The sequence below is a fragment of the Zootermopsis nevadensis genome, unplaced genomic scaffold (assembly GCF_977971745.1).
Source record: "Zootermopsis nevadensis isolate Lab colony 2312 unplaced genomic scaffold, Znev_1.0 Znev_ptg000057l, whole genome shotgun sequence".
Taxonomy (NCBI): Eukaryota; Metazoa; Arthropoda; class Insecta; order Blattodea; family Termopsidae; genus Zootermopsis; species Zootermopsis nevadensis.
Genome location: NW_028259188.1, coordinates 51,360 through 72,840, shown reverse-complemented (window position 1 = coordinate 72,840; position 21,481 = coordinate 51,360). Strand labels below are relative to the sequence as shown.

Below are 21,481 nucleotides of genomic sequence, written 5' to 3'. Positions count from 1 at the left end.
AAACGTACAACAGCGCACGAGGAAGACTTTCACACGCTTACAAAGACCGGCGTCAAATACATTGTAAAAACACAACCGAGTAAAATCAATTCCTTCGTCGGTAATTAGATTAGCTGCAGTTCTGCAGCGATTAATGTGAGAAAATATGTAGTTACCATCGATGTTATTTTGTGATGCCATATCAGCTGTCAAGGTTATTGCTGGAACAACATATATGATAACGTGGGAGAGATGTGGAGTTGAAATGTTAAAGATAGGAGGACAGAAGAAATCCAAAAGAATCACAGAATTATCTCACGTTTATTACAAACAGACAGTCCCATTAACAACACATGGTAAAGTGGAATTACTTACTGAAAGGGATTTGGGGGGGGGGGGGGGGGAGCTGAAAGATGCTATCACGTGTAACATCCTTCAAGAATAAAGAAACTGAGAGCCTGTGTAACTGCTGAGACAAGCTGAAACAATGTTTGGATTTTTATGTTCAATTCCTTTCAGAAGTTCCTCCTGAACAGCTTCAAATTTCTCTTTTCCTGTGAGAGTAATCTGAACAGCAGTTGCCTTGTTCTTGCTTTTGGTGCAGCAAAACACTTGGAAATAAATCCAGGCATCACTTCTCCAACAGTTCTGTAACCAAACAAAAACAAAATGCTCAACTCATTACCACACCCACAAAGTAAGTTTCTTTAAGAAAGGAAAATAGGCTGAAAATCATACAGAATAAAAAATTATTTTATTATTATACGCTGCATCTATGTGTACTCTATTGAAATGTATTAAATTAAATTAAATCCGTGGCGTAACAGCTCTAGAGAGCCAAAGCCGACTAACTTGACTGCTGGCCTCACGTTCACACGCCTAAACAGAGCTGAACGATCATCCAACCAGATATAGGGTGACGTGTGGTCAGCAGGACGAACCCCCAGCCATTGCTAGCTTTCCTGACCGGATTGTAGCTCCCCAATTTCCTCACGATGCTGAGTTGGCACCGGTCAAAAGCTCATGAGAAAATTTCTCCTCCCCCGAGACTCGAACCAGCGCACATTCCGTCTCCGAAGCACGATGCCTCAGACCGCGCGGCTACGGCGCGGGACATTGAAATGCATATGGGGAAACATGGCTACAGCAGCAGAGCGACAGTTTTCGTCAGCGTCTGTAGAAATAACTTTGACAAAGGTCAGTTTTACCTTGACAAAGATGGCTTACTACATCGGCGAGCGGGAGGTCGTTGCCCCGATCAGGTGGTAATACCACGTGCGTTAGTAAATGACGTCATAGCCTTGAATCGCAGTCACACCCAGGACAGAACATGACTCTGAAGCCACGGATGAACCGAGCGATACGATTCAATGTCAGCAACTGCGAGTCGAGAGACCGACGGAAACAAGGCCATGAGAATAAAGCCCCAGTGCGAGACCCGGAAGGGGCGAGGAAGCTATCTCAAGTATGCTCCGTGGATCATAAAGCATCAAGGATTGGACTGCGAGACGCGGGATCAACATTTCTAGATCAACGATCACGCAGGTTATGAATTGGCCGTGACGTCGAATGAGACTCGAGTCCATGCCTAACGATTCGCTAAGCTAATTAAGAATCCCTGAGACAACCCATCAAAACCCCGAAATATCCCACCAGCTACGTCACTCTCCGGGAGTGGACGCAGTGTGCGACCAGCCATGTCGTAGCGGACACCGCGATGTACGCGACAGACATTAAGGCGGCTCATAAATCCTTTGAAAGTGTGACAAAGTTCAAATACTTGGGAAAAACAATAACGATTCAAAATGATGCTCACGAGGAAGTTAGGAGGAGATTAAATTCTGGAAATGCTTGCTACTTCTCAGTTCAAAATATTTTGTCTTCCCGTCTGATTTCTAAGAACCTGAAAATTAAAGTATACAAAATACTAATTTTGCCTGTTGTATGGTATGGGTGCGAAACATGGTCAATTTCGTTGACATTACTGTGTTAAAAATTTCGGGCACAAACCTGGGTCCACATTTTCGCGTTCCGCTGTTATGTTATGGCAGTGCGCGTCGGTGTGGACCGGCTTTAAGAGGCCGAGAAGTGAAAATCAAACTTCAAGATAAAAAGAAGAAGAAGAAGAAGAAGAAGACAGAGCTAAGACTCGAGAACAAGTGTTCATATCCAGAAAATCATTCCGTACCGAGCATATTTTATTAGCCACGTGATCTAATTAGAGGTTTGTGGCGACTATTACCGATTGGGTACAAGAATGTTTTGTGGGGTGGAGTTATTTTATCACGTGCTCGAGGCTGATTTTCAAAAGACATGCGTAATTTAGTATTTAAGAAGAGCCGGTTATTTCGACAGGCTTCTGTACGCTGTCAGAATTTTCGTTCACTGTTTAACGTTCAAATGCGGCAGGCAAACTTTTTAAATTTTGGGACTTTACTGAGTTACGATGCAACTGACCATGAATGCAGAATGCAACGTGCGTGTTATTTCAACAATTTTAGCGTTCCTGAATTTCTTGTCACAGTGAACTTACTAAAACTGCAGCTGTGGTTGCTTGCTTGGTGACACACGCTATGCGACTCCACCCCCATTTAAAAGAAGGTTGAGCTGAAACAGGGTGTTTCATGTTAATTGTCGTTGAAATAAAATTTACTGTGCGTTAGATGTATAACACACCTCTTTCGATCTTTACTTTTTATGTATGAGGGGATGGTTATTCATGTAATAAATGTTTCGAACCCCCTCTGAGCTTAAGATTATGGCAGAGCAGATCTCTATCTATTCACCTGTCCGAAAGTCCATCCACCTGTCTTTATTATCCAGAGTTTCCGTATAAAACACAGTAGCTAATTACAACAGCAGAGCATACAGGCTTGGATTCAAACCAGTAACCTGCCGAGTACGAACCCCATTCCACAGCGCCCAGTTCCCAAGCCGCGCGTCGATGCCTGTTCGTTGCTTGGTTCTCAGCGTCAATAACAAATATAATGCTCCATGCGCTGTGATCTAATAGGGCAAACCACGGAAGTCTAGAATACTTTTCCAGAAGTCAGATTTCTTGAATAGCCCAGCGACTATTACGTTGTCAAGAAGCATTCTGTTCTATAGTTTCTTTCGCAGTCAAATCTAGAGCTCATAACGTGACGAGAACAGTCCTAATGTATTTGAATACATTTACACAAAGACTGAATAATGGCTACAGAATTTCATGAAGCTAAACCTACGATGGCTCAATTTTGTGGGCCCTCAGATTTTAATTGGTAAACTTGGATGTTTTCAAGTTAATGTATGTTCAATAATTCTCTTGTGTTTAGATTATTTACGACGCGAAACTTGGTCAGTGGCATTTATGCAGTGTCACAAACGCCTACATTTTGCGTTTTGGACGAATGCTTTTGTGCTGAAAAGCATGAAACATTGGGTACTTGGCTAGTAACAGCGGAGGTATACAGAGTGACATAGCGTGGGAACCGCGGCGCGCCATTTGCTTGTCTGGTCTCTGACGTCACTTACCCCAGGTTAAAATTTATATAATTTTATGTGTGTCGAACTTTAAAACCCAAATAATAGGCGTACTAAATATATTTAGTGACATCTGCACTTATTATTTTGATCATTAAATGCCGTCCGTTTGTTAGATTTAGCTTGAACCGTCACAGGATGTCAGGTGGGGTGACATCTTACGGGCGAAATCGCTCTTCATTTTTTTAATCGCGTAGCATCAGAGAGCCATTAGCCTTCGTAAGGGTGAGACGTGAGCCTGCCTGCAGTCTATCTTGGCCTACAGCGTACGAATCTGGTATTGTAGAATAAGCAACTAGTGTTCATAAGTTGTATTAAATAGTTTACGTGAAATTAATTGTGATTTCGTATTAATAGAGACAAATTAAATGTTCACGGACACGTCCAAAAGCTACTTCACTTTTCTTTGTATAGTTGGATAAAAAGTAGTTCGTGGTGTGTGCAAATTGGGTCGTGTGAAACAATGAAGAAGTGTTCGCTAAAAACGTCGTAACAGTTTCGTGATTTGAAATAACTTCGACTTTGATTTCACGTTGCTCGGTCAAGAATTGCAAAATCATTATTCACGATATTCATTCCAACATGGAAAATTACGTGCGAAGTTGGTAGCCATTATGGCGTCTTTTTGCGATGCAGAAATATTAAATATTCAAGTCATTCAGAAATGAAGAAATGAAGAACTTTTCCAAAATATTAAATTTGTTTGCCGACTTTTGAGCACGTACACAAAATTACTGCTGACCAGTGGCTTTGTAATCCGCGTAGCCTATAGGAACTGTACCGAGTACTCATTAATATGAATAATTAATTAGTTGCAAAAGTGGTAGACATTTTGATTTTTCCGACATGAATATTCAAGCTGATCTGAATTATATTACATATTAATAATGAATGAGTTTTGCAAAGTTTCTAGAAGTTTGTCTTCAAAATTCTGGCGAACGTTTGGGAATCAAATTAATTGTTGATTGTCATTCTTATAATTTAGTCTAAAAATTCAGTGGTCCCATTGTAAAGTTATTGTCATATTTTTATGCAAATAATTTGAAATGCACTTACTTAAATAATTATTGTGATAATATTATGTCAGTTCGGTTTCATATAATTTGATGAGTACATTTCCGTCAAATAGGGTTACGATGCACTCAGATGTCATTGCTAATATTAAATAGTTTTGTTTTCATATTTATAATCAGCTATTTACATGTGACATTACCGTAAAATGACCTCGCTCGGCTCACTGCTTGTTGCATCCGGAAGGCTCTCGGATAGATTCCCGAGCTGGTACAGAAGGTTTCGTGTTTTTATCCAGTTTCTCAGCGCATAACTAGTCACTGTGTCTTATATTATACTTTATTTTCGAAGCTGCAAAAGGATGTGAGCACTAATGTGCCAAAGTTAAGTCGTGGGCAATTCTTTTGCTGATCCTGGGATTTGGGATTCGTGCAATAGAATGACGGACAATTGTCTTCCTGTGATTAAATGAAAAAGTTAATTACACTTGAGAAATTCATTTCTTAGGATGTCTGCACCATTTCATCCCTTAAAACTACGTTGCATTTTATCTTTACGTCGACACGTTAAATGATTTGTTACATCTTTGCAGCTTTTCCTGTACTCTCGCGTAAAATATTCCCATTATCCCTAGAGTCAGGAATTCTTCCACTATTTCATCTTCCAGGATAGGAAACCATGAACACTTTTCATCTCCTCGTAATCTCCCGAAGTTTGTTCTACTTAGGCTACGAAGTCTAAACTGCAGTGCGTTTAAAAAGTTCGGTTCATTGCATTCAGGATTTGTACAAAACTTGAAACATGTTCGCCTGCACCAACAAATTATTCCCCATTATAGCCAAGGTTCTTGGGTTGTGACTGAGTAAGAGCAGTAACTGTCAAATCCGCTGACGTCACGTAAATTAAACATTGATATAAAGTTATTTGATGGCAGACTCCACACACGAATCGTACAAATTATCATTCTTTCTGCATGACTAACTCACTAATAAACCTAATAATTCTTTCCTTGTGTGTGCATGGCCGGCGAACACTAACTTTTCATGATTTGTACGTTCTCGTGTGCCCCTGCCATCCGTTGCTTCTTTGAATGTAGACAAATTTTAAATTTCGTTTCGTGAAAGAGCTTAAGAATGAACTTCAGTCGAAATCACGACAGTAAATAAATGGGACCAAAGGCGTCCCCACTCACAAATTCAAGGAATATTATAAAGAGTAGTATGATAATATTAAAAATGTCGCTAAATATATTACGTGTGATGGGTAGTTGGACAGAACCTTCTATTTAATGTGTTTTGTTCTGAAGTTTCGGTCAGGATTACCACAGTGAAGTTTGCAAATGTTGAACACAGCTTCCATATCAGGTGTTATGTTATCCTGACATTTCAATAAGAGCTCTTAATTAATTTACATCTCGACGCTGAGGCTCTCTGTCCCTGTTCCAACTTCTCGATTCTCTTCCACGTCTTCATACATTACAACGTTTTCGGGAAATTCACTGCCACAAAAGAACACGGAAGTTAATTCTCGTCACCAGAAAAACCGAAATTCTACTCCTAGTCCGAACCATTTACCTTAAATTCGGATCTTAACTCCGTTTTAATAATATTCTCCTCCACTCCGAGGCCCCTTAGCTCGTGTCACGCGTTTCCGTGTCAAAGTTTTCTGCTAGGTTTCAAATTCCTTGGGCGTGGCCTTCTTGATGTAATCACAGGAAGGAATGAAATAAATGAAACTCCTTTAACTGATACATCGTTGTTATATCATCATGCTTCGAGTCGAGAATAATTTCAGTTATTGTAGAGTATGAACTTATGTAGGCGTTGCCTTAGTTTTCTAATTTGTTCTGTGCTAGAAAAGATGATTCCATGGACCCGGAATCAAAACTTTAAATAATTCATTTTGACCAAACATCGGACGGCCGTCTTCGCTATGTGAAACTGAATAAAATCACGAAACCAAGCAAAGAGGAGGTTTTTGATCAGAGGAGCTTATGAATGCAACCAGTGGTGGACGGAGCACGGAAAACCAAAACTGTTTTGTTATTGTTAAATTGAGATTTGCAGACATCAGCAACAAATCTTTTTAAAATTGGTTGTCTGTCCATTGAAGAGCCTCCCCCCCCCCACAGCTTATATTTTATACGCAACGTGTTATGTATGCTGTCTAAATGCCCAGCCAATCGTAACCATATTGATTTGTTTATGGCTGTGATGTTCTCACACTAAAAGGCCATGTTACACGATCATATAACTTGCCGAATTCGATGGCGCACGCATTCATCGCGAACTAACAGACATGTCGAAATTTCGTAGTTATATCGCGCGGTGTATTACAGGCAGGCAGGCTCTGGTCATTGCGGTAAGGTTTTCGATAAACCAGGAAATATAAGAGAATATTTGCTCGTCAGGGATTTCGAAGTGTTTAGTGTTCAGTAAAGATTGGCTCAGAGTTTCGAAAGAGTGTAAAGTCTGTGTGTGAGTGAAGCGGCCCTCTGAGTATTTGTGGTTGTGTTGTGTTGTGTTGTGTTGTGCCAGCGAGAGACTTCGAACCAGGGACCATGGCAAGAGGAGCAACGCGCAAACAGTAAAGTTAAGAGAAAAAACCAGTGTCGGCCGAACCCCTAGTGGACGAGGACCCATCCGCTGGAGGATGGGCTGGGTGCTCGCGGCAGATCTTGTACGCCATAGCATCGGCACGGTCTTATCAGAGCGGCCAGGCCCCAGGTTGCCAACGATAACCACGTCGGTCCGTGCCAGGCAACTTGTATTTGACGCGGCGCCCGCCACGACTGAGGGCATGTTAGGTTAAGGTCAAGTTGGCAACCCTGTGCACTTTATACTTTTTTTATAGTTTGTAAGTGTCCTCCCTGCCCTCCCCGATAGGTGCCCAAGTTAGGTCGCGTGCACTTAGCTTTTGTGTCCATGGCAATGGACGTTCAGTTAGGAGGGTTTGATATTTCTGTGTGTTTTTTTTTATCACAGGGTGCACAACTTGACAGGTTCGGTCGGCACGACCAATGAAATCAATGCGAGAAGGAGAGACAGACAAAAAGAACTTTTGCATTCTCTTCCTGTGAACAAATCGCATTGCAAGGAAAAAGATTCAGTAAAGCCAAAATACGTATTTTGGTTCTTCAGTCTTTCGCTTCAGTGCTGAAAGATTTGTCTGAATCTGTAAGGTTATTTATTGTCAGGAATTCTGAAGAGAAATATTATGTTTTGTTGTGTGTTTTATTCTGTGAACTGAATTACAGGTTATTCGACGTTAGAGAAAGACATCGATTGTGTTTTTTCTTAAGAAAGCGTAATTCAGCGTTATCGAACGCAGATCAGTTACACGAACATTTTGCGTTTCGTTTGTCCGCGAGAATCGCGGAATTGGCGCCGGAGTTAGGATTTTGCACGACGAAAACTTCGCCGACGTAATAACGCGCTTTGGTTTGAACAAATTAGGAGTTTCGTGTGTTGTTCCGGGCCGCGAATCCGTGTCGCTGTTATTTTTTTCAGGAAGGCGAACTCCTTGCACGGGCGTAAAGGTAAGTGACAGAATAAAGGTGGGTGAGAGGTTCGACGTTGTTTGGTCCTCGTTTCCGACGTTTCGTTCTTCGATTCAGTGAACCGTCATTCCAGCGCGACAAATCTGAATTTCGTGTTCTCGTTTCATTTCCGATCTTATTGCGACGTCGTAAAAGCTCGATAAATTTTAGTCCGCGTTTTCGTTCGCCGAAGTGGATGGCCTGCAGTCGTGTCGCTTCGAAGTTGCGCTTGTCAAAACGGACAACTGCAATGAGCAATCATAAATGGCTACTGAACTCTGCGCATGCGCACAGCAGAAGAGATGAGTCACGAACAGCACAGGTAAGTTTTCTGAGTTCGTGTTCTTACTTCCAATGTATGATTGTTGAGCCGTTCTTACAGAAGTCGTTTTGTTTGTTTGTTTGTTTGTTATAGGTCCCGCTCATTTCCTGTGCCTCAACGTGGCGAGCGGGTGAAACAAAGAACGATGCACGCCCGAAATTGGTTTTAGGTTTTACTTTGACGGAAATCCGTCCATTTTGGTCACACTGTTTCGTCTGTGTGCGGTTATGATTCGTGATTTGCCCAAGTTAATTGTCCTTTAAACGTTTCAATGTTATTTCGCGTCGCCTATTGACACGTGTTCGTCTGTCTTATTTTCTCCAGGTTGTGAGGATTTGAATAGGAGAGTCGACTTATGCACATAAGTGACGTGGAAATTATAATGGAAATGTCCGGGCAGTATTTTACGAAGTTGTGATTCATCGATTTTGATTAACATGGTTCGGGTAATTTGGGCAATTACTCGCGGACGGATACGATGAGACTAATGGGTGGTCTTTAAAAAACACAGACGAGGGGGATTGTTTTGGTTTCTTAATTGTGACACTCTGTGGCACTTATAAAAGTGTCAATTATTTGCTTTCATGAATGTACAGAATTGAAAAATTTGACAGGGTGACCAAAAATGCTCGGAATGATGAAAGAACGTTTTGATATTTTGGCCAAGCAACGGAAGTGTGATGATACAAACTTCTGTTAAACCTCTGTTGTGTGACCACAGAGTTGTATTCGTGAATCTGGTAATTTAGAAATTATGGGGATGCATCGTTCCTTGGCCAAACAGGATGAACCTGATAATTTTAAATAATTTCCTGGTCACCAAGCCCTCGTTCACAGCTTCAAATGCATTCAGTATTTAGCTTTTCAAGAAGTTCCCTCTTACAAATCCTGCCATTTCAGTCTGAACCTGTAACCTAGCAACCTTAAATTTATTTTCATGTTAGCGATGTCACGTGTTGAATGTTAACCGAAGAGATTTTCTGAATCTTTCCGAAATTATTCACGTGTCTGTAGTAATAGCAGTGCCTGGATCCAGTTTCTGAAATTTAATGTCTGAAATATTCATTCTTATAATAATTTCTCTAACTATACATGAGTCACTTAACTCGACTTTTATCACTAACATTTGCCTTAACGTCACGTATAAGAATTGTGGAATGGAGGGCTTAATGTTCATCAAAAGGTTTCAGGTAACTCGTGTCATCACTAGCTCAAGTTGAATTTTGACACTCTGTGAAAATGATGTACGTAAATCTGTGATTTATCGGAAGGTACTACGCTTGCAGGTACCTGGAGGAACTAACAAAAACCAGGACAGCTCATCCGCAGTCCAATTCTTGAGCACAGGACGTCCAGAACACAGAGCAGAGGGGCTACGCCTTCAACAATTCATCATCACGAAGTTTTGTTGTTAACTTGATGCATGTTTTTGGATATTTCCTGGGGATTGAGACGAGCTGCATCCAGTGAGTTTTTCTAGTGTTACAGGATAATGTAAGCAGAGCCAGCGTCTGAAATGTTGTTTTTTTTAACAAAAATATATTTGTTTCGAAAGTGCAATTAGCCTCTTTACCGTCCAGTAAAATGTTAATTTTAACTTTGTCCAGTTAACACAATTTATTCCAGCAGTATCAATACAAATCACATTAAAATTACGCAATTTATAATATTTCTCTTTAGAGTAAATTAAATGTAAAAATACCTTCACGGCGACTACCAAAAACACGTAAATAAAACCGAGCGCCTTACTCCAGACTCCTCCCAGTTCCACAAGAGGCGCCACCATCACCTCGTTTTCATCTCGTGCTACCAAGGTCTCCTACGTCGCACTCGCATAGCAAATTGTGATGAGCATTGACTATTATATTAGGAGCAAACCTTCGTGTGTTTTTAAACATAATTCTCGTGTGTTCTAATTGTGGTGCAATGTATTCAGTACAGCTGTTTCTCTGTCGTTCAATATCCTAGAAACAAAGCGAGCTCCTGAAACGCTGAGCGATGGATGAACACAAATCTTAGTACTTAGTACATCGTATTTGATTCTGTGTAAATGTTGTTTTGAAATTGATGTTGCTAAAACTTCTGTCACTATTTACGAGATAAATTGTTAGTATTAACTGAAATTATGAATTGTAAAATGGTATAAAAGATACTGGACTGAGAGCTGTGTTTTAAGTCCACCTGACGTCATATTTTCAGGGGCTTAAAATGTCGCCTTTGATACATTTCATTGCCTCATCTTTATCAATTCCTCGTGGCGTCTGTTTCGATTCTGTCTCTGAGAGTTTGTTTCTGTTTTGTGCGGTCGAAATTGGAACTCCATTACGACAACGGAATCATCCAAATTCGAAAGAGTTCAGAGAAAGTTTCGTGCTTTGTGCCACGGTAATTACGAATGCATTTTAGTTACAGTAAATATCTCAGGCGGCGTCTTGATGACTTCCCTTTTCAATTCGTTTAAGAACAAAATTAGCTTTTTCCGTGTTTGATTTTGCTTTTGTCCTGACCTCTGTACATTTACGGTTAGTCTCTATTTCAAGGTCAGAGGCGTACTGCGTGTTTTTGTGCAGTAATTAAAGTTAAGATTCATCCGCGAAAGACTTGCTCGTGTTGTGTTGGTGGACGTGTATTCGCGTTACTAGACTTCTATGTTACTTTTATTAGATTCGATGTAAAACAGGGCAATTGATAGTACGAATTAAAATAAATGTATGCTTATAAAAAATCCGGACAATTTGTGACCGAATGTCAAAGTATCATAACAATTATGCACTGTCGTCTTCGTTACTTCAATGCAACACGAATATTCAAAATAATAACGTGTAAAATTTACTGTGATGTAACTTAATGAAGCTTCTACAAAGTACAGTCAAATAATTAAATAAATTTAGAGCGTGATGGAGCACGTACACACAGACGTAGTGTTCCGTGCTCCGTGACCGGAGAAACCTAAATGGAGAACAGCCCGTTAAATCGGAAAATGTTGTGGGAGATTTGTCGCCAGTTACGAGAAAAGCTTTGACCTTGGTAGTGCGCGCAGAGCATAAGGAAAATGTTTTCTCAGCTAGAATACGTTCTCACGGCGGGGAGTACGAAGACGCCCGTCTTCTGCGTTGTAGCGCCGCGAAGTCTGGTAGGAGGTCCCTCCTGCCTCCATCATCACGTCGTCTTATCGCCCTGACGATGGAGGCATCAAGCAGCGTCGGTTTGAAGCCACAGATTTACAACCCTCAGACTTCTACAGAGGTCAGAACTGCCGAGGTCAAATCTTTCGCCGTGAGTCAGGAATAATATGCATAGCAGATCGTTACAGATTGCACCGTCCTTTAATTACGAGTCGTAGTTCGTAAGTTTTTCTACGCACTTATTAAGTAGCTGAGCGTTGCCACGTTCAGCGCTGATTAGATCGCTATAGCCCTTATGTCCGGATCCCCTGTTTTCAGTGCACGTGCATCGTGTCTCAAGGTCCCCTCCCCGTCCTCCCCTGCGCCTCATCGTGGGAAATTGCAGGTGTCCGGAGTCTTTTTCTGTAACTTGTTTGTCAACTTGTTTTTCACCTGAAAATAAATAACTAAAGCCTCAGCTGAGGCGATCTTTAATTAAACCCCGTGAACCCAGCAAAAGAGTCTCATAAATCCCTTCATCGAACCCAAACCCACCTTGGCAACAATCTACAAAGAAGAAGGGAACGGTTTCACAACCTCTTCAAATGCCGTGCTTTCAGTTAACAGATGTGTTTATTTATTCACGGTATTTTTAGGTATTTTAATGAATAAGCACAAAATATTACCACAAAATACACAAAATTGAATTTCGTTAAGGCACATACAGAGTAACAGGAAAATGATACAGCTCTAATCAAAGGGGGAACTCAATTCATGTTTCCGAGATAAAATCAAATACAGAATCAGCTTAACAGATCGTAAGCCGGGCCTGAAAGAAGACTTCACGTCTTATAACTGCCTCGAACCTGGACAATACCTCACCAGAATGCGCCACTAACCAGGACGTGGTTAACATAACACATCATTTATTCCGGCCCGAGTCCATTGTGTTACAAGACAGAACAGTTTCATTTCTTCGAGGACACCAGCAGAATCTAAAGTTCTCACGGCGGTAAGAACGAAATTTCTTTCGTTCTGGATTGACCACTGATCGGCGCTGCAACCAAGGACACAGTCGTCATCCTCCACCTTTCCTTCCTCAAGCGCAGAAAAATCAATAACGTCCCGAAGTTCCTCGTCCGCCAGATGGCAGGAGAATGTTGATGTAGACCATGCACGCAGCTAGTTTCAGCTCGCAGACACAGATAGCGCGCGTGTCAACACTTCCACTTCCTGTTCGTACAGCGGATGTAATGACGACGTATATTAATTTGCACGTGTTTAACTATAAGCATAATTCACTATGGCGTGTAATTAGCAAATGGTCATTTTTGGTCCAACAACACAAAGTTTATTCGCGGGAAATCTGTTGTCTCGTCTCAGTAAATAAAGAAATTAATTAATGCCAGACGGCATGACAAAATATCCAAAAGACAGTCGCCTTCCTTTGAATTTTAAGTTAATATTCTTTAACGATGCCATTTTATAATGACTCAACTTTTCGGTTCATAATTAATATATGATATAATGATTACCAGCCCATGAATATTGGTCATCTGGAGAGAACTTTTGACTGTGAAAGAGGCTTAGAGCCTGCCACTTCAAAACCATCGTCAGTACGGGCTTCTACTGCACATTTTTCACATAACCGGAAATCTTCTAGAACTATCTAAACAAAAGACGGGAGTCTAACGAAGGTTTATTGCGATTACATTCCAAATTCTTTTGCACTAAAAGGGCTATAAGCTGTGTCTATTTCTTGTTCCTACTTTTTAATTTCTGTTTTGCATGGATCAGAGTCCTTCATCGGAATCCGATAGCAACTTACTCACTCAAGAAATCCACCGCCTTTCATTGAATCCAAAGGTTCATCACCGCCTTCACAAGATTATCCTTATTCAAATTCAACCCACTCTCTAACATTTAACTTCATTACAATCCATTTTAATATTATCCTTCAACTTACTCTTATGTTTCATGGTAAATTTAAAGTGACATAGAAGATGCTGTAGAATTTACTTTTTCTTACAATCTCTGATTGGTTAATTAGGTTAATGGACCTATAATAACTTCACCTAGATTCTAGGTTGTCCCCAGACATTGTGGCAAAGGGAAGGAAACCCCCGTCCTGCCAAGAATTGAAGCCCGAACGCCCAGTTCGTAGCTAGTAGCCTGAAAGAGGCCCCAATCCGGATTGACGGAGGCGTTACTTATATACTTTGTATATCATCTTGGAAATTCAGCGGACGCCGACTTCCTTATGAGCTCGGCGTAAACCGTAGTCAGAAATGTGGGGCGTAAGCGATGCCTTTTCTATTTGTGTAACTTTTCTTTTGAATTCGAATCGTTTCATTGGAAAACAGAGACAGATAACGGCGAACGAATAAAATGTACGGAGAAGAAACAGGGAAGGAGAATAGGAAAAGATGGAGCTGAAACAAGAGGGAACACAATAATAATTGTGATGTTACCTCTCGTTCCATGTGTGGATTTTCCACGGATCTGCGTTCTGACATTCGACAACCGAAACCTCCCAATAGCCGCGATGTACGCGACAGACATTAAGGAGGCTAATAAGTCCTTTGAAAGTGCGACAAAGTTCAAATACTTGGGAAAAACAATAACGATTCAAAATGATGCTCACGAGGAAGTTAGGAGGAGATTAAATTCCGGAAATGCTCGCTACTTCTCAGTTCAAAATATTTTGTCTTCCCGTCTGATTTCTAAGAACCTGAAGATTAAAGTATACAAAATACTAATTTTGCCTGTTGTGTGGTATGGGTGCGAAACATGGTCAATTTCGTTGACATTACTGTGTTGAATATTTCGGGCACAAACCTGGGTCCACATTTTCGCCTTCCGCTGTTATGTTATGGCAGTGAGCGTCGGTGTGGACCGGCTTTAAGAGGCCGAGAAGTGAAAATGAAACTTAAAGATAAAAAGAAGAAGAAGAAGGCAGAGCTAAGACTCGAGAACAAGTGTCCGTATCCAGAAAATCATTCCGTACCGAGCATATTTTATTAGCCACGTGATCTAATTAGAGGTTTGTGGCGACTATTACCGATTGGGTACAAGAATGTTTTGTGGGGTGGAGTTATTTTATCACGTGCTCGAGGCTGATTTTCAAAAGACATGCGTAATTTAGTATTTAAGAAGAGCCGGTTATTTCGACAGGCTTCTGTACGCTGTCAGAATTTTCGTTCACTGTTTAACGTTCAAATGCGGCAGGCAAACTTTTTAAATTTTGGGACTTTACTGAGTTACGATGCAACTGACCATGAATGCAGAATGCAACGTGCGTGTTATTTCAACAATTTTAGCGTTCCTGAATTTCTTGTCACAGTGAACTTACTAAAACTGCAGCTGTGGTAGCTTGCTTGGTGACACACGCTATGCGACTCCACCCCCATTTAAAAGAAGGTTGAGCTGAAACAGGGTGTTTCATGTTAATTGTCGTTGAAATAAAATTTACTGTGCGTTACATGTATAACTCACCTCTTTCGATCTTTACTTTTTATGTATGAGGGGATGGTTATTCATGTAATAAATGTTTCGAACCCCCTCTGAGCTTAAGATTATGGCAGAGCAGATCTCTATCTATCTACCTGTCCGAAAGTCCATCCACCTGTCTTTATTATCCAGAGTTTCCGCATAAAACACAGTAACTAAGTACAACAGCAGAGCATACAGGCTTGGATTCAAACCAGTAACCTGCCGAGTACGAACCCCATTCCACAGCGCCCAGTTCCCAAGCCGCGCGTCGATGCCTGTTCGTTGCTTGGTTCTCAGCGTCAATAACAAATATAATGCTCCATGCGCTGTGATCTAATAGGGCAAACCACGGAAGTCTAGAATACTTTTCCAGAAGTCAGATTTCTTGAATAGCCCAGCGACTATTACGTTGTCAAGAAGCATTCTGTTCTATAGTTTCTTTCGCAGTCAAATCTAGAGCTCATAACGTGACGAGAACAGTCCTAATGTATTTGAATACATTTATACAAAGACTGAATAATGGCTACAGAATTTCATGAAGCTAAACCTACGATGGTTCAATTTTGTGGGCCCTCAGATTTTAATTGGGAAACTTGGATGTTTCCAAGTTAATGTATGTTCAATAATTCTCTTGTGTTTTGATTATTTACGACGCGAAACTTGGTCAGTGGCATTTATGCAGTGTCACAAACGCCTACATTTTGCGTTTTGGGCGAATGCTTTGTGTTGAAAAGCTTGAAACATTGGGTACTTGGCATAAAATGAATTAATGGTTTCATCATCGCACTCAGCTGTGCTGATGCAGTGAAAGGTTTCGACGGACTGGACTCGTAGGTCGATTGAATCTGGTGTCAGAGTTGCAATATTAAGACGAAAATTCTCCGGGATGTCGCGCCGTATAATACAGTAGAAACTGGCCGACGTTTCAGAGGTGCTTACTTCCTGCATCATTGGGCACTCATCGCCCTGATGATGGTAGGTAATAAGCACCTCTGAAACGTCGGCCAGTTTCTACTAGATTACTTGCCGCTGTGAGAAGCTGAAATCTCACTTACAGCAAGGATGTTTCTGGCAAAGTGACAACTTGCAAGATCAAGAAGGAGATGGGGGATACCATTGAGGTTGGTTTTATGGAAATAAGTTGCGAGTACGTGGACTGGATCCGTGTGGCTTGGCACTGGGACAGACGGAGGATTCTGTTAAAGGCCTGCTTCGTGTTCGGCAGGTCCCGGATTCAAATCTCGGCTCAGAGCCCGGCTATCTCAGCCCCTCCAGGCAAATTCCGGGATGGTACCGTAAATTAGGCCACGACCGCTTCCTTCCACATCCTTTCTAATTCATTATTCATTGTCTTCCTCTCATTCGACGCTGTGTAATCCGTTGAATTGTAAAAAGATAATCACGAGGAGGTTTTATCATTATCGCAGCTGCGTCGTCTCACGCACGGCTCTGTCTGATTTCCGCTGGCCTTGACCTAAGTAATTGGTTCACGCGGCGATTTCTTGCTTCAGGCAGGATCCGGTACGAGAGCTCGTGGCAGAATTTCCTGAAGAGGACGTCTGCATTTTATGGCTGTCGACACGATCACTGTGATGGAAAAGTTCTCTTATCACGGAATGTTAAACTGCAGGTCGTGTCTCAAATATTTTTAGATGCATTTAACTCTTTGAAGCACAGTGGTAACTATATGTACCACCTGCAGTTATATTTATGGGGTCTTCTTAAGGTACAATTTGGCTGCACGCGACAGAGACGGACTCATCGCAGCTTCCCGCCACTCACTTTTGAGGTGACGACCGAGACATGCGGCAAAGTGTTTGTTTTGTTGAGACGCGTGCACATATTCTGTGAAAAATGAGTAGAAAAATGCTTCTAAAAAGGTTACTCGAAGAAGAAGAAGAAGATGTGTTGCTGTGTTATTTGTTGCGAAAGAAAGAAAGAAAGAAAGAAAGAAAACCTACGAGTTCAATATTCAAAACCAGACGCGAAGAAGGATCTTTCTGTCTGTTAATAAAGAATCATTTATCATTAGAAGAAGAAAGTTTCAGGAGTTATTTCAGATTGAATCAAAAGCAGTTTGGTTACGCACTGAGTTTAATAGGAAAAACATACAAACAACAAAAACTGTCGCTCACGTTACGGTTAAGTTTCTTATATTGTATTATTACTAATTATGTCACAAATGTAATGACAATTGTCTTCATTCTGTGATGTTGGTTGGTTCGGGGGTCGAGGCAGTTCTTATAGGAGAATACCTCAGATGAACTTGGGTTGGACATCCCATGTTGCTCCTCGCATATCCATCTGAATCACTTCATAGTGACTTAAAATGTTAGCTTGTATTTTCAAACGTGGAGCCTTTACGTGGTTCCCAAATGAAGCAATTTCGTCTTCAATTTCTGTATCAGTGTTGGCACTTAACTGTTGCACGAGATTATCAAGAATATCATCATGATTGTTGTTGCGTCTTTTTCGTCGTGGAGGCTGTGGTACAGAGGACTGCGATGCTTCATCTGGACAACCTTCGCTGTTTTCAGTCCGAGTCTCAAACTGTGCGTTTGCCGCTGAATCTGACTCAACATTAGATGCAGTAGGTCTTTCTGTTGAAACCGGTTCTAAGAATTGGAGTCTCTTGAAAAAATCCCACTTAGAATTTTTCGGTGGTGCAGCTGATCCGGTTGACATTTTTCTTTTGCGTTTAAATCGATTGTATGAATCCCGTATATACTTCCAGCGTTTTCTACAGTCTCCATCTGAAATGAGAAAATACGCCCATTTTCGTGTGCGTGTTCTTTGTGTACGATATCACTTATTGAGTGATTGACAATTTTTTCCCTTCAGATTTATGGCGACTGGCGAAAGTTACGGTTCACTATCGTTTGCTTACCGTATATCAGCGCGTCATATTTCACCAATCGTGAAAGAGGTTCTTAGGTGTCTAAGAAACAAGTTGGTACCTCAACTCATGCCTGAACCTACGCAACGAGAGTTTCAACGCATTTCAAACGAATTTTGGATAAAATGGAATTTTCCGAACGCCGTTGGAGCCAATCTCTTTCAACTACAAAGCTTTCTTTTCTATCGTTCTTTTAGCCATCGTGGACGCTAATTACAAGTTTATTGCGGTCGACGTCGGTGCGTATGGCAAAGAAGGTGATTATTGGAAATAACTTTAATCTTCCGGGTCCTGAGTGCCTTCCGGGAACCATTTCTAACTTTCAGGCGAAGCATCGGGTCTCGACGCGTATCTGATGAAGTTGCAAAGAATGACGTAACTGAACAGACATTCAATTATCGCCTTTGTCGTGCCGGAAGGGTATCGGAAAATGCATTTGGGTTGATTTGCCAAGTATTTTGAGTGTTTTATACACACATAAACATTTTGCCGAGACATGTGATGATTTGATATTAGTCGCCTGTTACGCGATGGATTCCTAGTAAAAATCTGGAAAAACTTTCTATCACTTCAGTAATGACGTGGAAACAACGCCACCAAACACGCACTCCTTATCTCGAGCAGGAGGCGAGATAGGAGAAGAGTTGAGAAAATATCTCATGTCAGACGCTGGTGCAGTTTCTAGGCAAGTAGATCGCAAAAACCTGGTAATAATCCATTCATTGCATGACGTGTTTAAATCTAGAAGACGTTATATTGTATTATAAAAACGCAAACAACTAACCACTTTTGTCTAATTAGGCGAGCTTCGGGATTTAGAGGGTTAAGTCTGGCATTTATGAAAGCGACAGTGAACTTATGAGTCCTGCAAATTTCGTGACTGTCAGGCATCGAGCAGGACCCCGTTCCTTGGCGTATAAAAATGTATTCTGTGAAAGTTAAGTTGCCACCACGCCCCGCAGTAAAGCTGACAACCGATTTCAGACTACGTTGCCGATAACTGGGTTACACCGAACGCCTATTGATTGCAGCATCCTTGGCGATGTAAAAGTCTGACCAGAACGAGCTGCATGGAGCAGAGTCCATCTTCAGCCCTCGGTCGGTCGGCTAGTCAAATTCTGAACGAAATTCTTATCTCCTTATAACGCAGTTTCCTCCTCGCTCTTGTCACTTCATCCGTCTCGGGTCCAGATATTACCCTCAGCGCTCTCTTCTCAGACACCCCGAGTCTGTGTTTTCGCTTGAAGTGAAAGACCGGGTTTCACACCCATACAAAACAGTAGGAAACATTCGTTGTTAGAGAGGAGACGGGAAACAGAAGATTGTGAACTGCGGGCGGGAGAATGTGAAGGTGCGTCGTGCAGTTGTAATACGCTTGGAAGTGCCTGAGGTAAAGTTGGTAATCGGCTTCCTCAGACGTTGGTAGTATTTCGTAGGATTGGCGGGCAGATTGAAATAGCTGAAGGTTGTCAGTTTGTAGATAATAATATGAAGAGTTTTATTCAGTCTCAAGACAAGATCAAGTTCACGCGCCCTGGGACCATGAAGTTTATGTATAATATCGAAGAAGGTGGCGTGATGTCATTCTCTTTATGAGTGCGACCTCACACGTGATCTCGTTACAGGCGATGACATCATAAGGAAACTGTTATCACAGGAGGCGTTGCGAGCTGTGAGGGCGCTCTCATATTACATCTGCTTAATCTCAATACGTGGAACTTACACAGTGTCTGAATTTAATTCGGATGGAGTTCGGACCTCAGCTTCTGGGGAATGCGGTGATGATCCTTCGCGGAAGTGTAGGCAACTGTCAGTTGCTCGAGAGACGTGCTAATTCCTTTCTTGTAGCTCCTGAGAAATGCCGCCAGTCGTTTTTCTGGGTCTCTCCGACTGTCGGTTGTTTCCATGGAGACGGTTCCCTGACCTTGACCGCTATTTGTGATCTGGCCTTCGGCGTTGTGCGAGGGCTGGGCCTGCCAAAGAATTACGGAATGTTGGTCGTTCGCTTAATAACTCGCCCTGCTCGATTAATCCAGACCCGGGGACTAACAGGAATCTTTACTCGAATTTACCGCGGGCCGGCGAGGGAAGTAGGTTGTGTGGATAAAGCTGGCTCAGGAGGAGAATGCCCCGGGTTGCTGCCCTCAACAGCGCTGAACGGATTTTGATGAAACTGAACGCGAACTGGCGTCGGTAGGCATCGCTTCGGGAAATTCTCCGCTCCACATTTAGCTCATCTCTGGTTTTCAGAGTTCACTTGGCAAATGTTCACATTCGCTGGCTTCATATTTTAGGGTAACAAGTTTGAATCCACGAAGTCATTGTCATTATCGGAGATAGAATTGAAGTTGCTCAAAATCTGCCACCACGCGAGATCCGACATCCAGACAATTGTCTCAGTTCCTTGCCCACGTAAAACCGACGTTTCGGGAACAAACCCTGAAGATGGGGACAGATTTTGTTCCCGAAACGTCGGTTTACTACGGTAACCAGTTGATTATGTGTAATAAAATTGTCTGTATCTTGTGAATCACACAAAACATCATAGTTGAATGGTTAGTACTCCTGCTACATGTTTGGCAGGTCCTGGGTTCAGATCTTGGCCTGCAGACTGGCTATCGTGACGAAGGCTTGTTGTGGTTTTCCTCAGTCCCTCCAGAAAATGCTTGGATAGTTCCTTAAATTAGGCCATGATCACTTCTGTCCACATGTTTTCCAGTTCTCTGTTTACTATCATCCTCTCACTCGACATTATAAAGTCTCAGCTAGTGACAGCATCGTTAAATAAAGTATAAATAAATTGTGAGTCACATGAAGATGGCTGCCTTCTGGGTTGTAGCATTACAACACAGAAAACGAGTCATATTCGTACTCGCCACTGTGAGAACCTCAATTCTTACTGTGACTCGCATGCTTTTGTTATGCTGTAACTTTGTGTGCCTGAAACTCGGGACTGTCAGTGTGATGGTATGAGATAAGAAATTCATGAACATGTGTCTGCACGACCTTGAATTTTAAGACATCCCATCTTACTAGTGACATCTTATAAATTGATCTGAAGTTGTCACTGACATGAAATCCCACAGTCTTGGACTGGGGACATTAAAATATCATAGTAATTTATAAAAAATACATTTAACACTGCTTTAGCTTTATTCAGCTTTCAGTATCACATTTAATTTTCATTGTTGCAATTTGCATGCTCTTTCCTAATGTTCTTCAGTAAGACACATCCTAGCTGCTGATTTAACTTCCTTGTGTAGAGCAGATGCTCATGTGAAAAGAGTGTGAAGATGACAGCGTTGTGGGATATTGCGCAGTGTAGTGTAATATAAATTGACACCATTATTAGGCGATCTCTCTGGTGATGAAGGCAGTAAGCATATTCCCCTTGTTACTTCATGCTTTTAAGTTAGTCATGTTTCTTTTCTGTATTAATAACATAGGCAGGAAAACTGTGACATGAGTTAAGAAAAATAAAAGCAGTAAGTACAGTTTCTATGGGATATTATGATACAATGTATAAAATGTGAAAGTAGGGCAAGGAAATATCTCAATTTGGGAACTCTACATTCAGACAGGTAAAATGCCATTTGTTGCTTTCGAACATTTTCGCT

The 21,481-nt window shown here is 41.5% G+C and overlaps 1 protein-coding gene and 1 long non-coding RNA gene across 2 annotated transcripts; both read right to left on the bottom strand.

The window, feature by feature from the left end:
* Nucleotides 1-281: 281 nt before the first annotated feature.
* On the bottom strand, nucleotides 282-1,444 carry LOC147871362 (uncharacterized). The gene is made up of 2 exons (XR_015538826.1): nucleotides 1,188-1,444; nucleotides 282-627 (listed from the first exon to the last, which is right to left on the bottom strand). It is a non-coding gene; the product is annotated as an uncharacterized LOC147871362 (long non-coding RNA).
* A 15,580-nt stretch (nucleotides 1,445-17,024) lies between these two features.
* LOC147871361 (uncharacterized) lies at nucleotides 17,025-20,307 on the bottom strand. The gene is made up of 2 exons (XM_087361362.1): nucleotides 19,588-20,307; nucleotides 17,025-17,721 (listed from the first exon to the last, which is right to left on the bottom strand). The coding sequence occupies exon 2, from the start codon at nucleotides 17,651-17,653 to the stop codon at nucleotides 17,225-17,227; it is 429 nt and encodes a 142-aa protein (XP_087217488.1). The 5' UTR covers nucleotides 17,654-17,721; nucleotides 19,588-20,307; the 3' UTR covers nucleotides 17,025-17,224.
* Between the last annotated feature and the right edge of the window lie 1,174 nt (nucleotides 20,308-21,481).